General features: G+C 51.5%; 4 protein-coding genes across 4 annotated transcripts; 1 reads left to right on the forward strand and 3 right to left on the reverse strand.

The window, feature by feature from the left end:
* Window positions 1-732: 732 nt before the first annotated feature.
* Window positions 733-2,322, reverse strand: TRIVIDRAFT_178135 (uncharacterized protein; the record flags this gene model as incomplete). The annotated part of the gene is made up of 1 exon (XM_014103244.1): window positions 733-2,322. One exon carries the CDS (start codon window positions 2,219-2,221, stop codon window positions 1,073-1,075), a length of 1,149 nt encoding a protein of 382 aa, XP_013958719.1.
* Window positions 2,323-7,021: 4,699 nt separating this feature from the next.
* Window positions 7,022-10,316, reverse strand: TRIVIDRAFT_229895 (uncharacterized protein; the record flags this gene model as incomplete). Its single annotated transcript, XM_014103245.1, has 15 exons — window positions 7,022-7,241; window positions 7,301-7,437; window positions 7,494-7,534; window positions 7,593-7,643; window positions 7,700-7,770; window positions 7,908-7,974; window positions 8,036-8,179; window positions 8,251-8,658; window positions 8,751-8,784; window positions 8,886-9,181; window positions 9,237-9,373; window positions 9,486-9,686; window positions 9,808-10,011; window positions 10,099-10,211; window positions 10,272-10,316. 15 exons carry the CDS (start codon window positions 10,314-10,316, stop codon window positions 7,058-7,060), a joined length of 2,133 nt encoding a protein of 710 aa, XP_013958720.1.
* Window positions 10,317-12,203: 1,887 nt separating this feature from the next.
* On the forward strand, window positions 12,204-13,547 carry TRIVIDRAFT_71870 (uncharacterized protein; the record flags this gene model as incomplete). The annotated part of the gene is made up of 3 exons (XM_014103246.1): window positions 12,204-12,626; window positions 12,709-13,085; window positions 13,158-13,547. 3 exons carry the CDS (start codon window positions 12,455-12,457, stop codon window positions 13,545-13,547), a joined length of 939 nt encoding a protein of 312 aa, XP_013958721.1.
* Window positions 13,548-14,480: 933 nt separating this feature from the next.
* Window positions 14,481-16,607, reverse strand: TRIVIDRAFT_30456 (uncharacterized protein; the record flags this gene model as incomplete). Its single annotated transcript, XM_014103247.1, has 5 exons — window positions 14,481-14,718; window positions 14,778-15,003; window positions 15,072-15,648; window positions 15,710-16,204; window positions 16,266-16,607. The coding sequence occupies 5 exons, from the start codon at window positions 16,605-16,607 to the stop codon at window positions 14,481-14,483; spliced, it is 1,878 nt and encodes a 625-aa protein (XP_013958722.1).
* Between the last annotated feature and the right edge of the window lie 358 nt (window positions 16,608-16,965).

A 16,965-nucleotide genomic window follows, 5' to 3' on the forward strand; every position in this document is an offset into this window, starting at 1 on the left:
CTTCTCTCTACTGTATTTGCCAAGACGGCCATGGGAGAGATACTGTACAGCGGATGCTGATCCTCCTGCGATGCCCTGTAATACTAAGTAGGTGCATGTATGTATTAGATAGGTACCCATGATTCATGCAAACATCTCCAGCGTAAGTAATGCCTGTCTGGGCGACTCGGGCACCTGCTCCCTGTCATTATTGCTTGAACCATCCCATCTACCTATGAGCTTAAAACAAGGTACAAGCCAAGCGTATTCGAACGAGATGTTAGTGGTCGAATCACAACGCCCAAGCGATGTGTAGTCATCAAGGCGGCCTCTTCTAGGGGCCAAGCAGCAGCTCCAGCTTGGCTATATATATAGCGAATGAATAAAGCAAAATCGTGCCATTGGCGCATACTCTGTATGGTAGCAGCCCTTGTCGCGGATCAGGAAATAGTGCGTCGGCGGACAGTGTTGCTCCGTGCTTTACTAATCCCGGATATGAGCAGCCTTATTACCAGCATTAGCACCCTCTACGCAGCTGTACCTAACCCGGTTCGGTGCTTTTTAGACTTGGATGGTTCCTATCAGCGTGCGGTTGGTTTTATTTTTGGCATAGATGGGCCTCTTCTCCAGAGCTAGCAGATAGTGCTGGGGAATACTGTGTATAATCACACAGATGCGATGCTGCAGCGGTTAAAGTGTTTATATCCTGGCAGCAGAGCAGCAGAAGCCTCTGCAGGCTCCAATACTAGCATTGACATGAAACTGCCGTCATATACTACCTAAGATGATCAAAATAAACTTTGAATAAAATCATCGACTTTGATCCTAAATGTCCCTACAAAATCCCAACGTTTGCCTTAAACTCGCGAGCATACCGAATTCCAAATTCCAGATCCACCAATATTCAGTTCGCCTCCACCTTTGTGCATGCAATGATATCAACGCAGCCGGACAACGTCCCAGCTAGACCACAAAAAGGAAGAAAAAGAAGAAGATAGAGTTCGCCTAAATACATTGCATTCTATGATGCGGGCATTGGACAAGAGCTTCTCCCAGCTCCGCACTCCTCCCCTCGCCTGTTTTTTCCACCCTTTTATCTCAGTAGCCTCTCTGTGTAGGCTTTCCACGCCGCTGACCGATATCGTTCTGCCTCTTCTACGGGATCTGAGGCCTTGAGGATACCTCTGCCCACAATGGCAATGTCGCTGCCGCAGAGGCCAATGATCTTATGCGGCGTATTGTACTGCTGGCCTTGGCCATCTCCTCCAACGGTTCCGTTCGCCTGCTGGTCTTCATCTTCGGGGGGGAGCTGGCAGCCAGGCGTCATGTGAACAAAGGCATCATCAGCCTCCGTGTTCAGCGTCTCCTGAGAGATGAAGCCCATGACAAAATCCTTGTGCTCCCTAGCCGCCTCCACACAAGCTTGAGTGTACTCCTTGTTCATGAAGTTGCCCTGACTGGACATCTGGGCGAGAATCAAGAGGCCACGGTTTAGCGGCGCCTCCTCAATGCCGGGAAATAGTGACTCGTCTCCCTCGGCGATTGCCTTTGCCAACCGGGGCGAAGCGACAGACTCGTACTGCTGGGTGACGGTAGTGATGGAGACGATGCTTCCCTTGCGGCCGTCTCCGGTTCGGCCAGAGTAAATGGGCTTTTCCATCATGTTGGAGGAGCCATTGCCATTACCATTGACGGTGACGGGCTCGCCGTCCTTGGTCTCTTCGATATCGTCAAAGGAATCCATGGTGGGCGTGCCAACAGTGACCGACGTCTTGACCTCGCAGGGATAACGCTCCAGCCATCTCTTGGCTCCTTGTGCCAGCGAGGCCACAGACGCCTTGCCCGGGACCATGTTGACGTTGACAATGTGGGCCCAGTCGATGATGCGCGCCGACCCGCCGGTGTACTGCAGCTCGACTGTGTGGCCAATATCCCCGAACTTGCGATCCTCGAAAATGAGGAAGCCATGCTTTCGAGCTAGCGTGGCCAGCTGGGCACCGGTGCCGGTTTCTGGGTGGAAATCCCAGCCAGAGACCATGTCATAGTGTGTCTTGAGCACGACAATGGAGGGGCCGATTTTGTCAGCAAGGTAGAGGAGCTCCCGCGCTGTCGGTACATCGGCGCTCAGGCAAAGGTTAGAGGCTTTGAGGTCCATGAGCTTAAATAGATAGGCGGTTAGAGGGTGCGTCGCCGTTTCGCTCCTCGCGGCGAAGGTCGTCTTGAGAGTTGGGTGTGGTGCCATGGCTGCGGCTGCTGGAAACTCAATCTTTAGGGTGCTGCGGTGGCGGAAATAAGGGAACGATGCTGGCGCAGAGCTGTGGGAGAGATGACGTTGAGTGTGCAAGCCGTGCGAGGGGAGAAGAGGCGATTGAATTGATGGCCCTGAGCAGATGTTGCTTTAATATCGGATTCGTCCCCTGGCAAGATTGTAATAGGGAGGAGTCTGAGCAAGAAGCAAGTAGATGCTAGCGGAGCAGGCGAATCAATGCCGGCGGCGATACCCGATATTGCGAGGTTGGAAAAGGGCAGGCCGGCGACCACCGAATGGTTTTAGCAAAGAAAAAAAAAAGTGGCTGCGTGAATTCGGTGGACCAGAGGAGACGAGAGGTAACGGGGGGATGATACAGAAGAAACGAGAAAGGAAAAAGAAAGGAAAGGAAGTTGAAACAGCTGCAACACCGGGAGAGATGATGCCGGGTCACTCAGCGGCCAGATGTAAAGCCCACCGGTCCAGAAAGGGAGCTCGGTCAGTTGAGGAGCCCTAGATATGAACAACAGCTGGTAAACGTGACAAACGCCACAAAAAGAGACAGATAAGCAACTACCCAGTCAGATCTTTGACAGCCAAAGCGAGAGAAGAGCAGAGAAGAGAAGAGAGGAAGAGAAAAGATGAGATGAGAGAATAGAGACCCGGAGAGCACAGCTGGTGCTTGGCATGCGCCGTTCCGATTGCCGCAGACGACAAGCAGTCTCGAACGGGATCCCACAAGGGCTTTTGGTGACCGTGCCTGGAAGTGCCTGCAGCAGTAGGATCAACGAGCCAGAATTGCTGGGGTGGTTCGAGCAGGGGTTGTTGTGGACGGGATGAGCGCCAACGGGGGGGGGGGGGGGGGTTCAGTCGATGGGCGAAGGAGGTTTTTTTTTTTCTCGGCTTGTTTGGTTTTGGTTTTGGTTTGTTTTGGCTTGGTTTGGCCTGGGCTGGGGAGCGCAGCAGAAGGGGCTTCGCTCGACGCTCGACCAGGGGCTGATGGAGATGCTGATGGAGTTGCTGATGGAGCTGGAGATGGAGATGGAGATGCAAGAATGAATCTACTGGCTGGCAATAGTGCTTCGTACATGCACTGATCAATGTGTTCGCACGCCGGAGGTCCAAGCGCAGGCCCCAGCTGGGCTTAAAAAGGAGAGCCAAAGGCTAGCAAGATCCGAGTCAATCCAGTCCACTAGCAGCTCACTGGCGCCTTGTTGATAATGCATGCATGCGAGTTCGATGCTGGCGGCAAAAACTTTTTTCTTATTTTTTGTGCTCCTGGTCGGCTTTTTGCCCGTTCTGGTGCTTTTTGTGTGCGGCCAACTAGTTTAGAAGCTGGAGTCGTGCGAGCAGCTCCCCCGTAGGCTGAGGCCCAGCCCAGCTTCCGCTGCTAATGCTAAGCAACCCTAGCAGTCGGTGCCAAACGGTAGTGGCTCTAATAATGGGTTGGGGGGATGGGGATTGATGGCATGGCAGAAGGGGCTTGCCCGACCATGTACCGGTACTCGGCGCGTTGGTGGGGACCGGCTTTAGGAGATGGCGGGGCGCTGCCTCTCAGACAAAGGCAGCGCTGGACGTGCAGCCTGGGCCGCAGGTGGCCAGCATCATGCTACGGATCCAGCCCCGGCCAGGTACCGGTACATGCGCAAGTCCCTTGGCGCTGGAAAAGCGGCGTGTCCAGCCAACTGGAAGTGGGCAAGAGCCACTGCCCTCAGCTGCGTCAGGGCATGTGCCTGTCCTCGACCTGGATGTGATGGATGGCTGAATCTCCAGCTGTCATCGGCTCATGTGCGAGTGCTGTACTGCTGTACTCGTATACGAGCACGACAAAAAACCAGCGCAGTCAATAGGTACGAGTACCTGGCATTACTCCAATACGAGGCCGTGCATGGCAACAGCGAATGGCTGTGCAGGCAGAGACACGACGACGACGACTGACGACGGCAGCGACACCGGCCAAGACTTGAGGCGTCTCTGTCTCGCTGGCTCTCGGCACCACAGACCCGCCTTGGGACATCTAAGCATCAAGAGACCCAACATCTGGACCGGACTAACAGGCGCCATCAATGCCTCTGGATCAACTACGAGCAGATACTCTAGTACGAGTACTCGGACTAGGAGAGAGTCCTACAGCACTAGGTGGCAGGTAGGTAGCACCACCTGCTTGGACTATGAACTTGTACATGCACCTACGACATAATCATGCTACTTCCCAAAGTCTATGTGTGCTGGTGGCGCACAACTAGAAGGCCCGGGCATCTCCAAGCACAAGATATACTACACGTCGGACCAGAGGTTATTTGGACCAATGTCTGTGCGGAGCTCGACTAGTGCTGTCCGCAGCCCTGCTCCGTGCAGATGGACGGCGATCCCCCTTCAGACGTCGGCAGTAAACATGCGTGTGCGGTGCTAGGTAAGTACTCGTACTAATAAACATCGTTGATCCATCCTCCGGTACTGTGCCGTACCGTACGAGAGAGTACAAGTATACGCCCGAGCAGCATCCCTTGGAGCCAAGAGATGCCGTTGGTAGTGCTTCGTACATACCGCTTTCTTGCCTGGATGTTACAGTAATATCTGTGCTGACCTGACCTAGTCTGGCCTGACCTGAGCTTGCGTCTAAAAGAGCAAAGTTTCCGTCTTGATGCTCCTGCATTGCCGTCGTCGTAACGCATCACATCGCAACGTCCAAAGAAAGGCAGGTCGCGTTGCGCTAATGCTCGAGCCTACATAGCGTCTTATCCCGGCCGAGATAGATGCGTTGGGGGCCAGAGCGGGAACAAAAAAAAAAGACAGAGAGAGAAAGAAAGAGGCGTCAGCACTCCCTCTAGTCAAAATGTCATTGCTGATGCGCTACTACCTGATGCATGTTCGCGCGAGCCTAGCCACTCGAGCCCATCTCCAAGTTGTCATCCGATCACTCACAAAGACAGAACGAGGGGGGGGGAGGATTCTCTTTGCACTAGCATAACGAACAAACAAAACAGTCCAAGCGAACAACAGACAAGTCGGCTAACGCACGAAAAAAAAAAAAATGGACTCAAGCATGACGGGCCAAGTCGGCTTTTCTTCCGCATCCCAACTATCACCAAGCCCCTGCTCGCCCTAGCATAGCGTTGTCCTGGAGCCCCCAGAGTCGATAAACGAAACCCAAGCGCCTTTGGCATCTTCGTCCACGAGCAGTGTGTTTGAGACTTGTCGCGGGCTCGAAACTTGGCCCTTTGCGCATCTTGTGTGTGTGGACTTCCATGTTTTTCATCGAGATGGTCCAACGACCATTTTTCTTCTTCTTCGGATCCGCGCCTGTCAAACGGCCAACTCCTAACGCCACAACGCCATCGACAAGGTCCCCATCTCGCCAACCCCATCTTCTCCTTTTGTTTCCGGCAACTAGTGACCGAGCCCTGTGCTAATTGCCTGACAGAAAGGAGAAGGAGACACATCTTTCCTTGGCCGATCTGACCCCAAGCATAACACCGGCAAATTAACAACCCAGTATTACGGAATACAAACGCAGAATACGGGGGTATACGGAACACGGATAGCACAGATAGTAAACGACCGTCCCCTTTGCCTGGCACCGCCGAAACAACTCACAATCCCAGTCCCTCGCTACCGCCAGCTTAAAAATCTCCGCTTTAATACGGAGCGGTACGGGCTGCTAGCATACAGTACTGGCTGGCACTTGCTATGCTCATCACATCACTCGATATCTATTATGTAGGGAGTGTACAGTATTCGTATTTATGATATATTGATAAGGAAAGACGAAACCTCGCGGGGCATAATGAGCACAACCAACAGCAAACAACGAACCTACAATCCCGTAAAGTTCCCAAGCCGACTAGCAGAGTTTGGATTAGGCCTCGCCCTCACTCCCGTAACGACCCTAGCCAATATATCTCATACAAAAGTCGGGCTTGTGGTTCGCGCCAGCGGCTCACTTAGACTGTGATCGACGGGCATCCCGAGATCTAGATGAGCAAGCGGTTGTGCTGACGAGAACGTTTCTGGTCAATGGGAAGAGAGTGAGACGGGCGAACTTGGTCCAGCTGGGCTGACGGCAGGAGAGAAAGAAAAGATGACGAATGATGCCACACGCAACCCCCCGCCTGCCTGTTTCTTCGTCCAAGCAAAGGTCGTCGGAGGGTTGCATTAGAAATCGTCGCATTTTTCTCTCCGTACTAATGCCCGGGGACCCATGGCTGTTTGCGCTGCTGTGGTTTCGTTTCGTTCTGCATCTCTGCGAAGGCGTCTTCGAGTCCTCAAGTCTCCGCAATAAGACCGGGAGTTTCCCCCTCTTCCTTCTGTCTTCCCGCAGTAGTAGTACTGTAGTAGTAGTAGTTAGTATGATGAGTGCCCTCAATGCCGGCAAGCATTCCCCGGAAGCTCGCCAAAATGATACATCACCCGTCCTAGGGGGGACCCTAATGCTCAATGGATGTGTACTTGTACAGAGTGTCACTCTGTTGCTCCTTCCAAGCACGGGGCTGCAGGACTAACACATGTTTGTTGGTAAGTAACGGCTTTAAGACCCAATAATGATGCTTGTCCTGTCGGCGCCAGTTGGCGTGTGGCTTCATCCAGAAGCGATATGCTGTTGGCAGCGCCAAATAGCCTAATTGGTAATTTTGAAACCGGGATCCTTTGTAAAGATAACACTCTGCACCCGATAAAGTTTGTCAAGAGTCACTGCGGCCCGGAGCCGATATCCGGAGTCAGTTGTAACATATGAGTTGCGCCACGTACGGAGATGATCAGTCAATAATGGGTAATGGTCCGGACAGCAGGAATCCGTGTATCTGTCTATTCCTTTTGATGAAATTCTTTCTATGCTTTAGTCTGTTTCCGTTCTAGAGCCTTTTCCAAGGCCGCTACCCTCTCATCAATCTTCTTGAACGACCAGCTCTCAAACGCAGGGGGGTAAAGGAAAGGACGGAGATCAAATCGGTGATCATCCTGAGAGTAGGCCAGAGCGTGATATGCAGGTGTCGAGACGGTTGACTTGTGGCGACTTTTGGTTCGTTAGTTCTCTTATCTTCACGTTATGTTGCAATGGAGGTTATATCATACTTGATCTGGTGATAGAAAAAGAAACGCTGCACTTTGTCGGCGATCTGGCGCGGGCTCAGCTTTCCTTGGCCGCCCCACTCGTTGAGCAGCCTCAGGAACATTCCATACGGTCCTAATTTGTGCTCCTTGCGCAGTGACTGTTGTTGACAGCTGGTTAGCTCAATTTGGGCTGTGATGGAATTGCTCTACTTACGCCAAAGCGGGACAACTCATCGTATGTCATGCCCATGTCGGCTGCGGTTGTCTCGTCAGCTTATAATCTTCCTCATTATCAAATTTTAAATTCGTTTACCTTCATCGCTCTGAACGTAGTTTTCAGTGATGGGTTCAAGTTCGGCCGTAGCTGTTTTGCGACATCAGTGACGATGATAGTACACGAGTTGTCGACTATTGACTCACGGATAGCGTGAATAAATTCCTCCAAAATGGGCATATCGAAATCCTTGCTTGCCCAGGCAATGAACCGTTTGCTTTGAAGGGAAATATTAGTAATCTCTTGCTTTGCATCGCTGGGACGTGTTTTGTAGGTCTTGGGGGTAATTTTTTGAGAGGTGATCTCCCGTCCAGCATTCTCTCCACTGAGATCTCGCATTGGGCATTTACTTACAGATCGGTCTTGCTGATTGATCCAATGGGATTGAGATCAGCGGAGCTACAGTCGTACTTGGTGAGATCTATAGCACAATACTGTCAGCACATATATGGTCAGGATGCCAAGGTTCCGAAGCTACTCACATCCTCGAAGGCATTCATCAACATTGCTTGATCCAAGGACCAGGAGACCGCCTCCACCTGGCCGTTGCCGAACCATCGGAAGCATCTGTGCATAGTAGTACGCGATGACCATGCGGGAGCGGCTCTGGATGTTTTGCAAAGCCACTGCAGTAGTTAACGAAGCGTGTTAGCAACTATACGTAGTCGTGGACTGGCACTGATAAGAAAAGACGTACAGTTTTCGGTGGCCGATCCTCCGTGAACCTTGAACTTGGGCTCAAATCCAGTGCCCTGCGTAAGCAAGTTCTTAGTGGCGTGATAGGTATCATCAATGTTCATATCCGTGTGGTAGCTGCCGATACGGTCGGCAAGATCCTTGGCACGCTGGCGAGTCTCCTTGCTGCTTTGGTTAGCCATGCCCATGTAGACGGTATGGAAGATTTGGTTGCAAAACTCCTCGGGGGTTTCGGGCAATTTGTCGGAGAAGGCAGCGAGTCTTTTGACATCGGCAATTACTTCCGGGTTACCGGCTTTCACGGCCTGGACGACCAGCCGGCACATGCTATAGACAATGGTAGCCGTGGCACATGAGTCAATACCTCCGGATAGGGGGACCAGATAGCCCGCCAGTTTACTTCGTCGCACTTTGGGTTCACGGTTAGTAGACTATATAAACAACTCGATGCTGGAGCCCATGTATGACATCGTAAATAAAGGGGTGGGCCTGAAAACTTACAGTAATCCCACAGCCAGCACGCTGGACCGAGAGCCTACTCGGTATCCATGGTTAGCAATAATTCCTTTGCGTTGTCGGGAGGACTAGGATGAAATATTGATGCTGTTGTATAAACATCAAGTTGAGAACACATACAATTTCTTCCTCTGGAAGGTGATATCTCGCTGGTCTAGTTGGCGTTGGGACTTCAAGGATTCGGAGGGTATCATGTGAGAGTCGAAAGTCGACTTCGATTCTCTCATACACTGGCGCTTGCGTGGCTTGGAAACCACGAGACGGAGCAAAGCGATATGATCGCACTTCCTCGAGATCGACTGTTGCAGTCACCACCTCAACATCGTCCAAGCTAAACTGTGAGCCCTGGGCGACGATTTCGCCGTTGACCATTATCATCGAGCAGCCATCATAGAGTAGACGATCGCCGTCACAGCCTGTATCTGGTCAGCAGAGGGATGGTTAACAAAACTACACAGGCATTGGACGCACCTGATTGGTTTGCGTAGAGATAGATGCCGCCATTCTTTCGGGTGGCCTCTTGGATCAAGGCAATTCGCTCATTGAGCTTCCGCAAGCTGTGGTGCGATCCTGAGCTGTTTGTGAAGATTTCGACGCCGTTCAAAGCCCTTGAGCAGAGTTTAGTAAATGCAAGTGACGGGGTAGCCTTTATAAGTGACTCGCAAATCAGGCTTAAGACAACTGCGATGCGCTGCTGTTGTCGTTAAAGACAGCACTTACATGTTGATGTGTGGCGCCTGAGGAGTGAAAAGTTCTTCGCAGGTCTCGGCAGCAACCGTCGTATCATTAAGAGACAAGATAATATCACCGAAAGGCACCTGTCGAACTCCCTGGTGTTCTTGGATTTGTGGTGGAAGGTTATACTTCTCAACATATCTAGGGCGATTCCAGGGAGTGAAGAAGCGGTTTTCTCTAAAGTTTCTATAGCAAAGGGGTTAGTCATTGCTCTCACCAGTGCGCCAAATTGGTGAATTTTGAACCCCGATGGGCTCTGGACACTGATATTGGCAAGCCCAAGTCAAAGATAGTCATATGAACTCACCCATCGTTGGCCAGGAATATCTTGGGACGAAGACATAGCAGCTTGCCATCAAGGATAATCGCACGACAATTATATCTGCAACCTCTATGCATAACTGGTAGACCAACATCAATAAGAATGCCATGGAGGGAAGTATCCGTTAGAATTTTGGATAGCATGTCCATGGAATGGTCATAGACATCAGCCTCGAGGAAGTGATCGAGACTATTAGTCACAGTTAATACTCGGCCATTTCATCAACTCAAGGTACTATCCCTGCAGCGGCCCTGTTGATGGCATTTAAAGACTTACCAGCCATAGCCAGTGATTTCCAGCTCAGGGCCTGTTCGTAGCGTAGCTCCAGCCTCTTTAGCTTTCAGGATACTCTGGCGAATTCTTTCTAAATTGCCGGTATAGTCAAGCGCCTGGAACCAGTTAACCCATTGCACAGAGCTCACTGTGGAATATCTTAAACCTAAACATACCCACTGGTTGAGAGAGCACGTGGCTAGAGTGATTAGCTGAGACATTGTGGACCATCAACAAGGAATGACGAATTGGTGATGCTCAAGATATTGCAAGGGAATATATCCACAAGATGCAAAGGAAAAGAAAGGAAAGTCTTTTGAGTTGATAGCTTTGACGATAGCGGGGCCTGGTAGAGAGGGGTGTGACTCTTAGGTAGATCGGGCTTGCTTAAGTAAGTTCAAGATCCCGAACAACGCCGACGCATATGATCGGAGTCATGTTACTTTTTTTTCAAGCTCAAAATAAAGAGAGAAATGTCTAGGTGCAAGAGATACTAGAGGCAATTGCATTTTTTATGGCAAGGAGATCTATTTGCTAAACATATGCGAGTAGACGAAGGAAAATCTGCTTTGAGAGAAAGGATGTACTTGCTCATTCGAAAGTTTGAATGAAGTCCGCACAAGGGAAAATCCCGGCGGAGAGAGTTTCGAAATAGCTGGTTCTCAAGGCAGAAAAGACTAACTCATGGAAGCAACTACATCAGTTTATGGGAAGTGTGGCGATCGTAAACTTGGGCGCCGTATCTGCACTTGTATCCTTGTATCATTGACTACGGCATACATGCGGCTATGTGAGACTCCAGCCAAACGGAGATTGAGAGCGGAGCCGTAAAGGGCATATGAAAGTATGTTTCATAAAAGAAATACAAGTAAAGATAGTAGTAAATATAGCAAATATCTAAGTATATGTAGAAGGAAAAGAAAAGTAAAAAGTGAAAAGGTGCTCATTCTTACCAATCATGCGATTACAAAGGCAATAATGTTTTAATTGCCAAGTTAAAGTCCCGCTTATTTTGTCAATTAAACGCATTCGTACGCGCGTTGCCTGTAACTTTTGGGGCACGACAAGACCAAATCTAGCACAGATATTGTGATGAGCAGTATTCACAGAATCTTCCGTATGGGCATGCCTGTAGTACTACCTACGTAAGTACCTGCGATGGATGGAATTAGGCGCTGTGTCGCGTGTCGCGAATACATGTACATGCCGGCTCTTCTCCCTAGCAGTGCGGAGGGAACCTTGTCTCTGGCCCGGGACCAAGGAGATGGGATCCTGGATTGGCACGGATTGCAAGAATAGTCCGCCGCCCTGGACTCCGGAGTTGCAGGCATCAATACAAACACCCATGCCTGTCCGCTCGGCCCGCTGTGGACTTGGGTGGTGTACACTTTGAGTATTTTCGCACGCAGGCCTCACTCGGTGACGTCTACAGGTCCTCCCGAGATTGCTGCTGACTGGGGCAGTAGCATCAAATTGGCTTGCGCACATCAAAAGCCTCAAAGTCGAAGAAATGGTCATGATGAGCTGGCAGGGAGGCTGAGGAAACAGCAAATTTGAGCCTTCAGCCTGGATCCCCAACGATCTGCTGCGTTTGATTCGGTGATGATGTGGCTGAGGAGCATATGGATCTGCTATCACAGGAGAAGCCCCCTAGCCTAACCCAAAGGCTGCCTCCCACCATCCAATCCACCTGATGAATGAGAGTTTCTGAGATACCCAAAGTCAAACTGCGGTATCCAGTCACGCCTCAAATGCAGAATCATGCCCTTTGTGGTGTGAGAGCGGAACGGAGATTGGGCAACGCATGAAATGATTCTAGACGCCGCCTAATAAATAATCTTCAAGGATCAATAATACGAATCCACACACAGCCACTAACCGCCCTCGGCGCATCACCACGTGCAGCCACCGCCGAGCAGGGCTGAGCGGCGACTTTCGCACCGCCCCAACTGCGTCCACGGCAAATTGCGACACCGTGTCCGCCACTATGGACTGCTAGTAGCGTACCCAAGCTTGGCTTTTTCCAAGCAAGCTCTCCTTAACTTTTGTCTGCAACATCTTCCTTTCGCATCCGTTCTTTCGCCCAGATTTTCCCTCTTGTGCCATCCCACGACGGCCGTTATATCTCGCTGCAGGTCCCCCGTATTTTTCTGCCGTTGCCCGCCGCGCGTGCAGCTTCCAAACCCGACCCCTCCCTCCCGCGAACTCCCGCCTGTGCCCTCAAGCTCAGGCATATACTATAAAGAAACTCCGAGCACACCCATCCTTCGGTCGTTAATCACGCGAGCTTGCTGGCACTTCGGCTACCCCTCGTACCTTTGCGGTTCAGCTTCGTGATAGAATATCGCACTGCATCACCATGTCGGCACCTCGGACTCGACGGCGAGCTGCCCAAGAAAAGCTCGGGCATGGCTCCGACGACGACCGCACCGCTGCTGTTGTTGACGGCAACGGCTCAACTCGCGATGCGCCGGAAGCCTCGGACTCTGACGGCGACGAGAACATCTTTCTGTTCTGGCCCAACATTATAGGTACGCGTCCAAACTTAGCGGATCGGCTCTTTGACGGGAGACAGAATCCGGCGAGCATTGCTAACATTTGCTGGGCTTCCAGGCTACTGCCGAATCGTCCTTGCCATTGCGTCCCTCTACTATATGCCGCTACACCCTCGCACGTGCTCCCTGCTCTACAGCGTCTCTTGCTTGCTCGACGCTCTCGACGGATATGCTGCCAGATTCTTCAACCAGTCGACTCGCTTCGGCGCCGTCCTGGACATGGTCACGGACCGCTGCACCACCTCGTGCTTGCTGGTCTTCCTGTCTTCGGCCTTCCCGCGATGGGCCATTGTCTTCCAGGGCTTGATTGCGCTCGACTTCTCTAGCCACTACATGCACATGTACGCCACTCTGGTTGTTGGAGGTTCCGACTCGAGCCACAAGAACATCGACAAGAGCCAGAGCTGGCTGCTGAACCTGTACTACACCAACAAGGTTCGCATGCCCCCGTACCACTAACTCCCCCGCCGTCAAAGCTTGGCTGTGCTGACCAAAGTGCTACTCTAGATTGTTCTTTTCGTCTTCTGCATGTTCAACGAAGTTTTCTTCATTGCGCTCTACCTCCTGTCCTTCTCCTCGCCCCTCCTTTCACCCCACCTCATCAAGAGCGTGGAGGAGACCAGCGGTGGCCAGATTCAGCCCGGCGTCCCAGTCAACACCTCTCTGCTCCGACAAATGTTCCCCGATCCCTTCAGCGCCGCTGCCCTTGAGATTGCCCGAGCAAACAAGATGGACTCTACCCTCCCCTGGATCATCACTGGTATCAGCTTCCCAATCATGTTGGCCAAGCAGATCATCAATGTGGTCCAGCTGGTCAAGGCGAGCAGGTGGCTCGCTGAGGTTGATATCAAATCGCGAAAGGCAAAGGGTCTGAACAAGAAGGCCAGAAAGGCTTAAATCGAACCGCGATAAGAAACAGACAATCAATAATACAGATGGACAGGCGACAAGCTACCAACACATTATCGTGAGGGAATGGGTGTTAGTAATGGGAGCTGATGAGCCATACTTTGTAAAGATGTCAATCTTTGTATTGAAAGGATGGAGGTCAACTGTTTTGTCATCTTGGGTAGAAACCAAGTAGAACAGTCTGCCTCCCTCGGCTCTTTTTCGCAACAAATGGGTGTTGTCTTGGTGGATCTCACACAGCGCTGGCCTTTTCGTGATGGCTCTTTCACGACAAGCAGCTGTTAATATTGCATGGCTTGGCGCAAACGGAGGCTCAACAACAGAGGTGGGTGGGCTGTGAACTGCCTCATCCGTATGGGTATGGGCAGATGGGTTGAAAGGTATTAAAAAATATTCAAAATTGGGGGGATATTTGGGAAGGGAGAGCTATGCTGTCCTTTTTTTTACTTTTTTTATTTATTTTGTTCACCTTTTCCCTAGCGTCGGATGCTATGGCTCCTATCTGAGTGGACTTGGGCTCGACCAACTCTGTGTCTCCCCCTTCTTTCTTTTCCCTTTTCTTTTCCTTTTTTTCTCTCTTCTGTTTTCGCTGTATATACATATCTTCTCCTTTTCTTTTCTTTTGGTTATTATGGTTTTTCTTAATCTTGGTAGATCAATGGTACTATCCCAATAGCTAAAATACGAAGAAGAAAATTATTGTTGTGTGGACAAGACAAGTCTGCAAAGTTCACCCAAAAAAAAAAAAAAAAAACGACTCAAAGTGAGGGACTAAAGTTTGGGGTATCTCAAAATTTCTTCCTTTTAGCAAAAATCATTATACGGCGTGAGATTATATAACTTCATATTTTGTACTCCTTCCACATTCATGCACATCATACTCCCATCTCTTTCGCACACATTGCAAAAGTCCTCCTCTTCTCAACTCCTCGAAATGGCGCCCCCGGAAGCATCATTGCTGGACGAGATTGCGCCTCTGGACTCATCGCCGTTGGCAGCGTTGGACGTCTCAGCGACCTCTGAGTTTTCGATGATGCGAGTGACTTCAAGGGGGACGAGTTCTAGAGGGGTGGACAGACCGTACCAGGCGACGACGATGACGCCGAGGATACCAGTAATGCAGCTGAAGACGAGGGCAACAATACCGCGGGGAGTGAAGCTGAAAGATGTATGTCAGACTATGGTATTTAAACAAAGGGGATATAGTAGTAGACTTACCCGCCGGGGATGGTTCCAGGAGGCTTGTTCTCGCCGGTCAGATCAAGGAAGTCGACGGTGTTGGCTGCAGCATTGCCCTTGGTGGGGCTGCCAGAGGCGTCGCAGACCGCGAGATGGTCGTCAGGAATAGTGAACTGCTTCTGGATCTCAAGAGGGGCCTCGACGAACGTGGCGAGAAGGCCGGAAGCAACGTGCCACTCAATGTGGCAGTGGAACAACCAGACACCTAACAAACACGATTAGTAACAAGAAACGCGAGATGATGTTGTGAAACGGCATTTGAGAAGCACGTACCAGGGTTGTCAGCCTTGAAGCGCATGACAATGTTGCCATTGGGCCAGATGACGAGGGTGTCACGTCGCATGGGCACGCTAGGATAGTCGCTCTCAGAGAGGTTCTCATCTTCAAAGGTACCAGCCTCCTCTTCGGAGCGGTGAATGGCCTGGAAGGCGTGGCCGTGAAGATGGAAGGGATGGCGGCCGGAGTCGAGGTTGTTGACGACAATCTGGACGATTTCGTCCTTCTTCAGGACAAAAGGATGGGTGAACTCGCCGTAGACGGCCGCGTTGTCGGCGAGATTGCCGGCGGACATGGCAGTGTACAGGGAGGGAACCTTGGGCTTAGTGTAGGTGATGTTGTTGAAGAAGGCGTAGTTCTTTCCATCGCGAAGGTTGTCCATGATGACATCGAGCTCGACAACTTGGTCTGGCTCGGGCAGCAGCTCCATCTTGTCATATGGCACAAGTTCCATGTCATCAAAGGGGTTGAGCTCATCGATGAGGACAGGCTCGGGGAGAGTGGCCTTGGCATCGTATTCCAACCAACCAGTGACATTGTAGTTGAGGTCATCCGGCAGGGTGTCAAAAAGGGTCTATAGACTGATTAGCATCATGACGCGCCGTTGGAGTTCTCCTCGTGGGGCAATCGCTTACAGTATCCATGCTAGAGACAATGGGGAAGTTGGCAGAAGTGTCGTTCTTGGTGGTGAGGAGGAAGCTGACTCTCTGAGCAGCAGAGATGTAGACCATGTCAGCCTCAGCAGCCTCGGTGTAGATACCGTCAACCTCAACGATGCGCATGGTGTGTCCCTCGATCCAGAGGTACTGGCCGGCAAAGGCACCAATGTTGATGACTCGGAACAGGTAGGTCTTGTTGGGCAAGACAGGGACACTCAAGTTCTGCGTTTCATTCATGAGCGCCGCCTTGGGCACCGGCTCAGCACCAGTCGGGTTGGTCTTTGTCAGGAAAGCTGGGAGAAGGGTGGCCATCTGGTCGTGGTACCAGTCCGAGAGGGTCAGGACAAGTTCGTGGTCAACTTCCTTCTGGTAGGGGAACTTGGGGTCGTGGATGATGAGGGGACCGCGAAGACCATCAGGGTACTGCGCATTGTGGTGAGAGTGGTACCAGTATGTGCCGGGTTGGTTGATCTATCGCTTTCAGTCAGAATACTGTTTATCAAGAGCAACAATAGGACGTCTCAAGTCTTACAGTGAAGTCGTATTTGAAGGAGTGGCCAGGAGGAATATCGCACTGGGACACACCCACAGGGCCGTCCATGTGCGTGGTGCCGTTCATGAAGAGACCGTGGAAGTGCAGCGACGTCGACTGGTTGCCAAGCTGGTTGTTGACATTGACGACAACGCGATCACCGACATTGGCCTCAATGCGAGGAATGGGCCACTGGTTGTTGATGCCAATGACGGGACGCGCGAAGGCTCCGTCCGGGTTGGCCGTGACCCAAGTGATGTTGAAGTCATAGTTGACAGTGGCCGCACTGGCAAGGCCCAGAGAGGCAGCGAGCAACGCCGCCGCTCGCGTGAAGCTATTCATGTCTGCTGAATCGTTCCGCTTGCTGGTTGTCTGGAGAAGCCAGCTCTCTCTCTCTCGTCTCCGGGACAGAGCAGACGGTTAAGAAGAGGTGAGGGGGGGAGGGATGAGGAGCGAGGGGACCACGGGGAGAAGAGAGAGGAGAAGAGGAAGAGGAGGGTAGCGGCTTCACACTCGATAGCCTTCAAATTCCGGGACGTCGCCGAGAGTCAGCTGGTGGAAATGTTGAGGCGCTTCCGATTATCGCATCAGAGATTGATAAAGCAATTGGGTGGGCTCGGCGCAAAAATCGCAAAGCCGCAATGACATGCAAGCCCGCAACTTGCTCCACTAGAAAAAAACAAGGGACCAGCCACCACGC

Source organism: Trichoderma virens (genome assembly GCF_000170995.1).
Source record: "Trichoderma virens Gv29-8 chromosome Unknown TRIVIscaffold_4, whole genome shotgun sequence".
Lineage (NCBI taxonomy): Eukaryota > Fungi > Ascomycota > Sordariomycetes > Hypocreales > Hypocreaceae > Trichoderma > Trichoderma virens.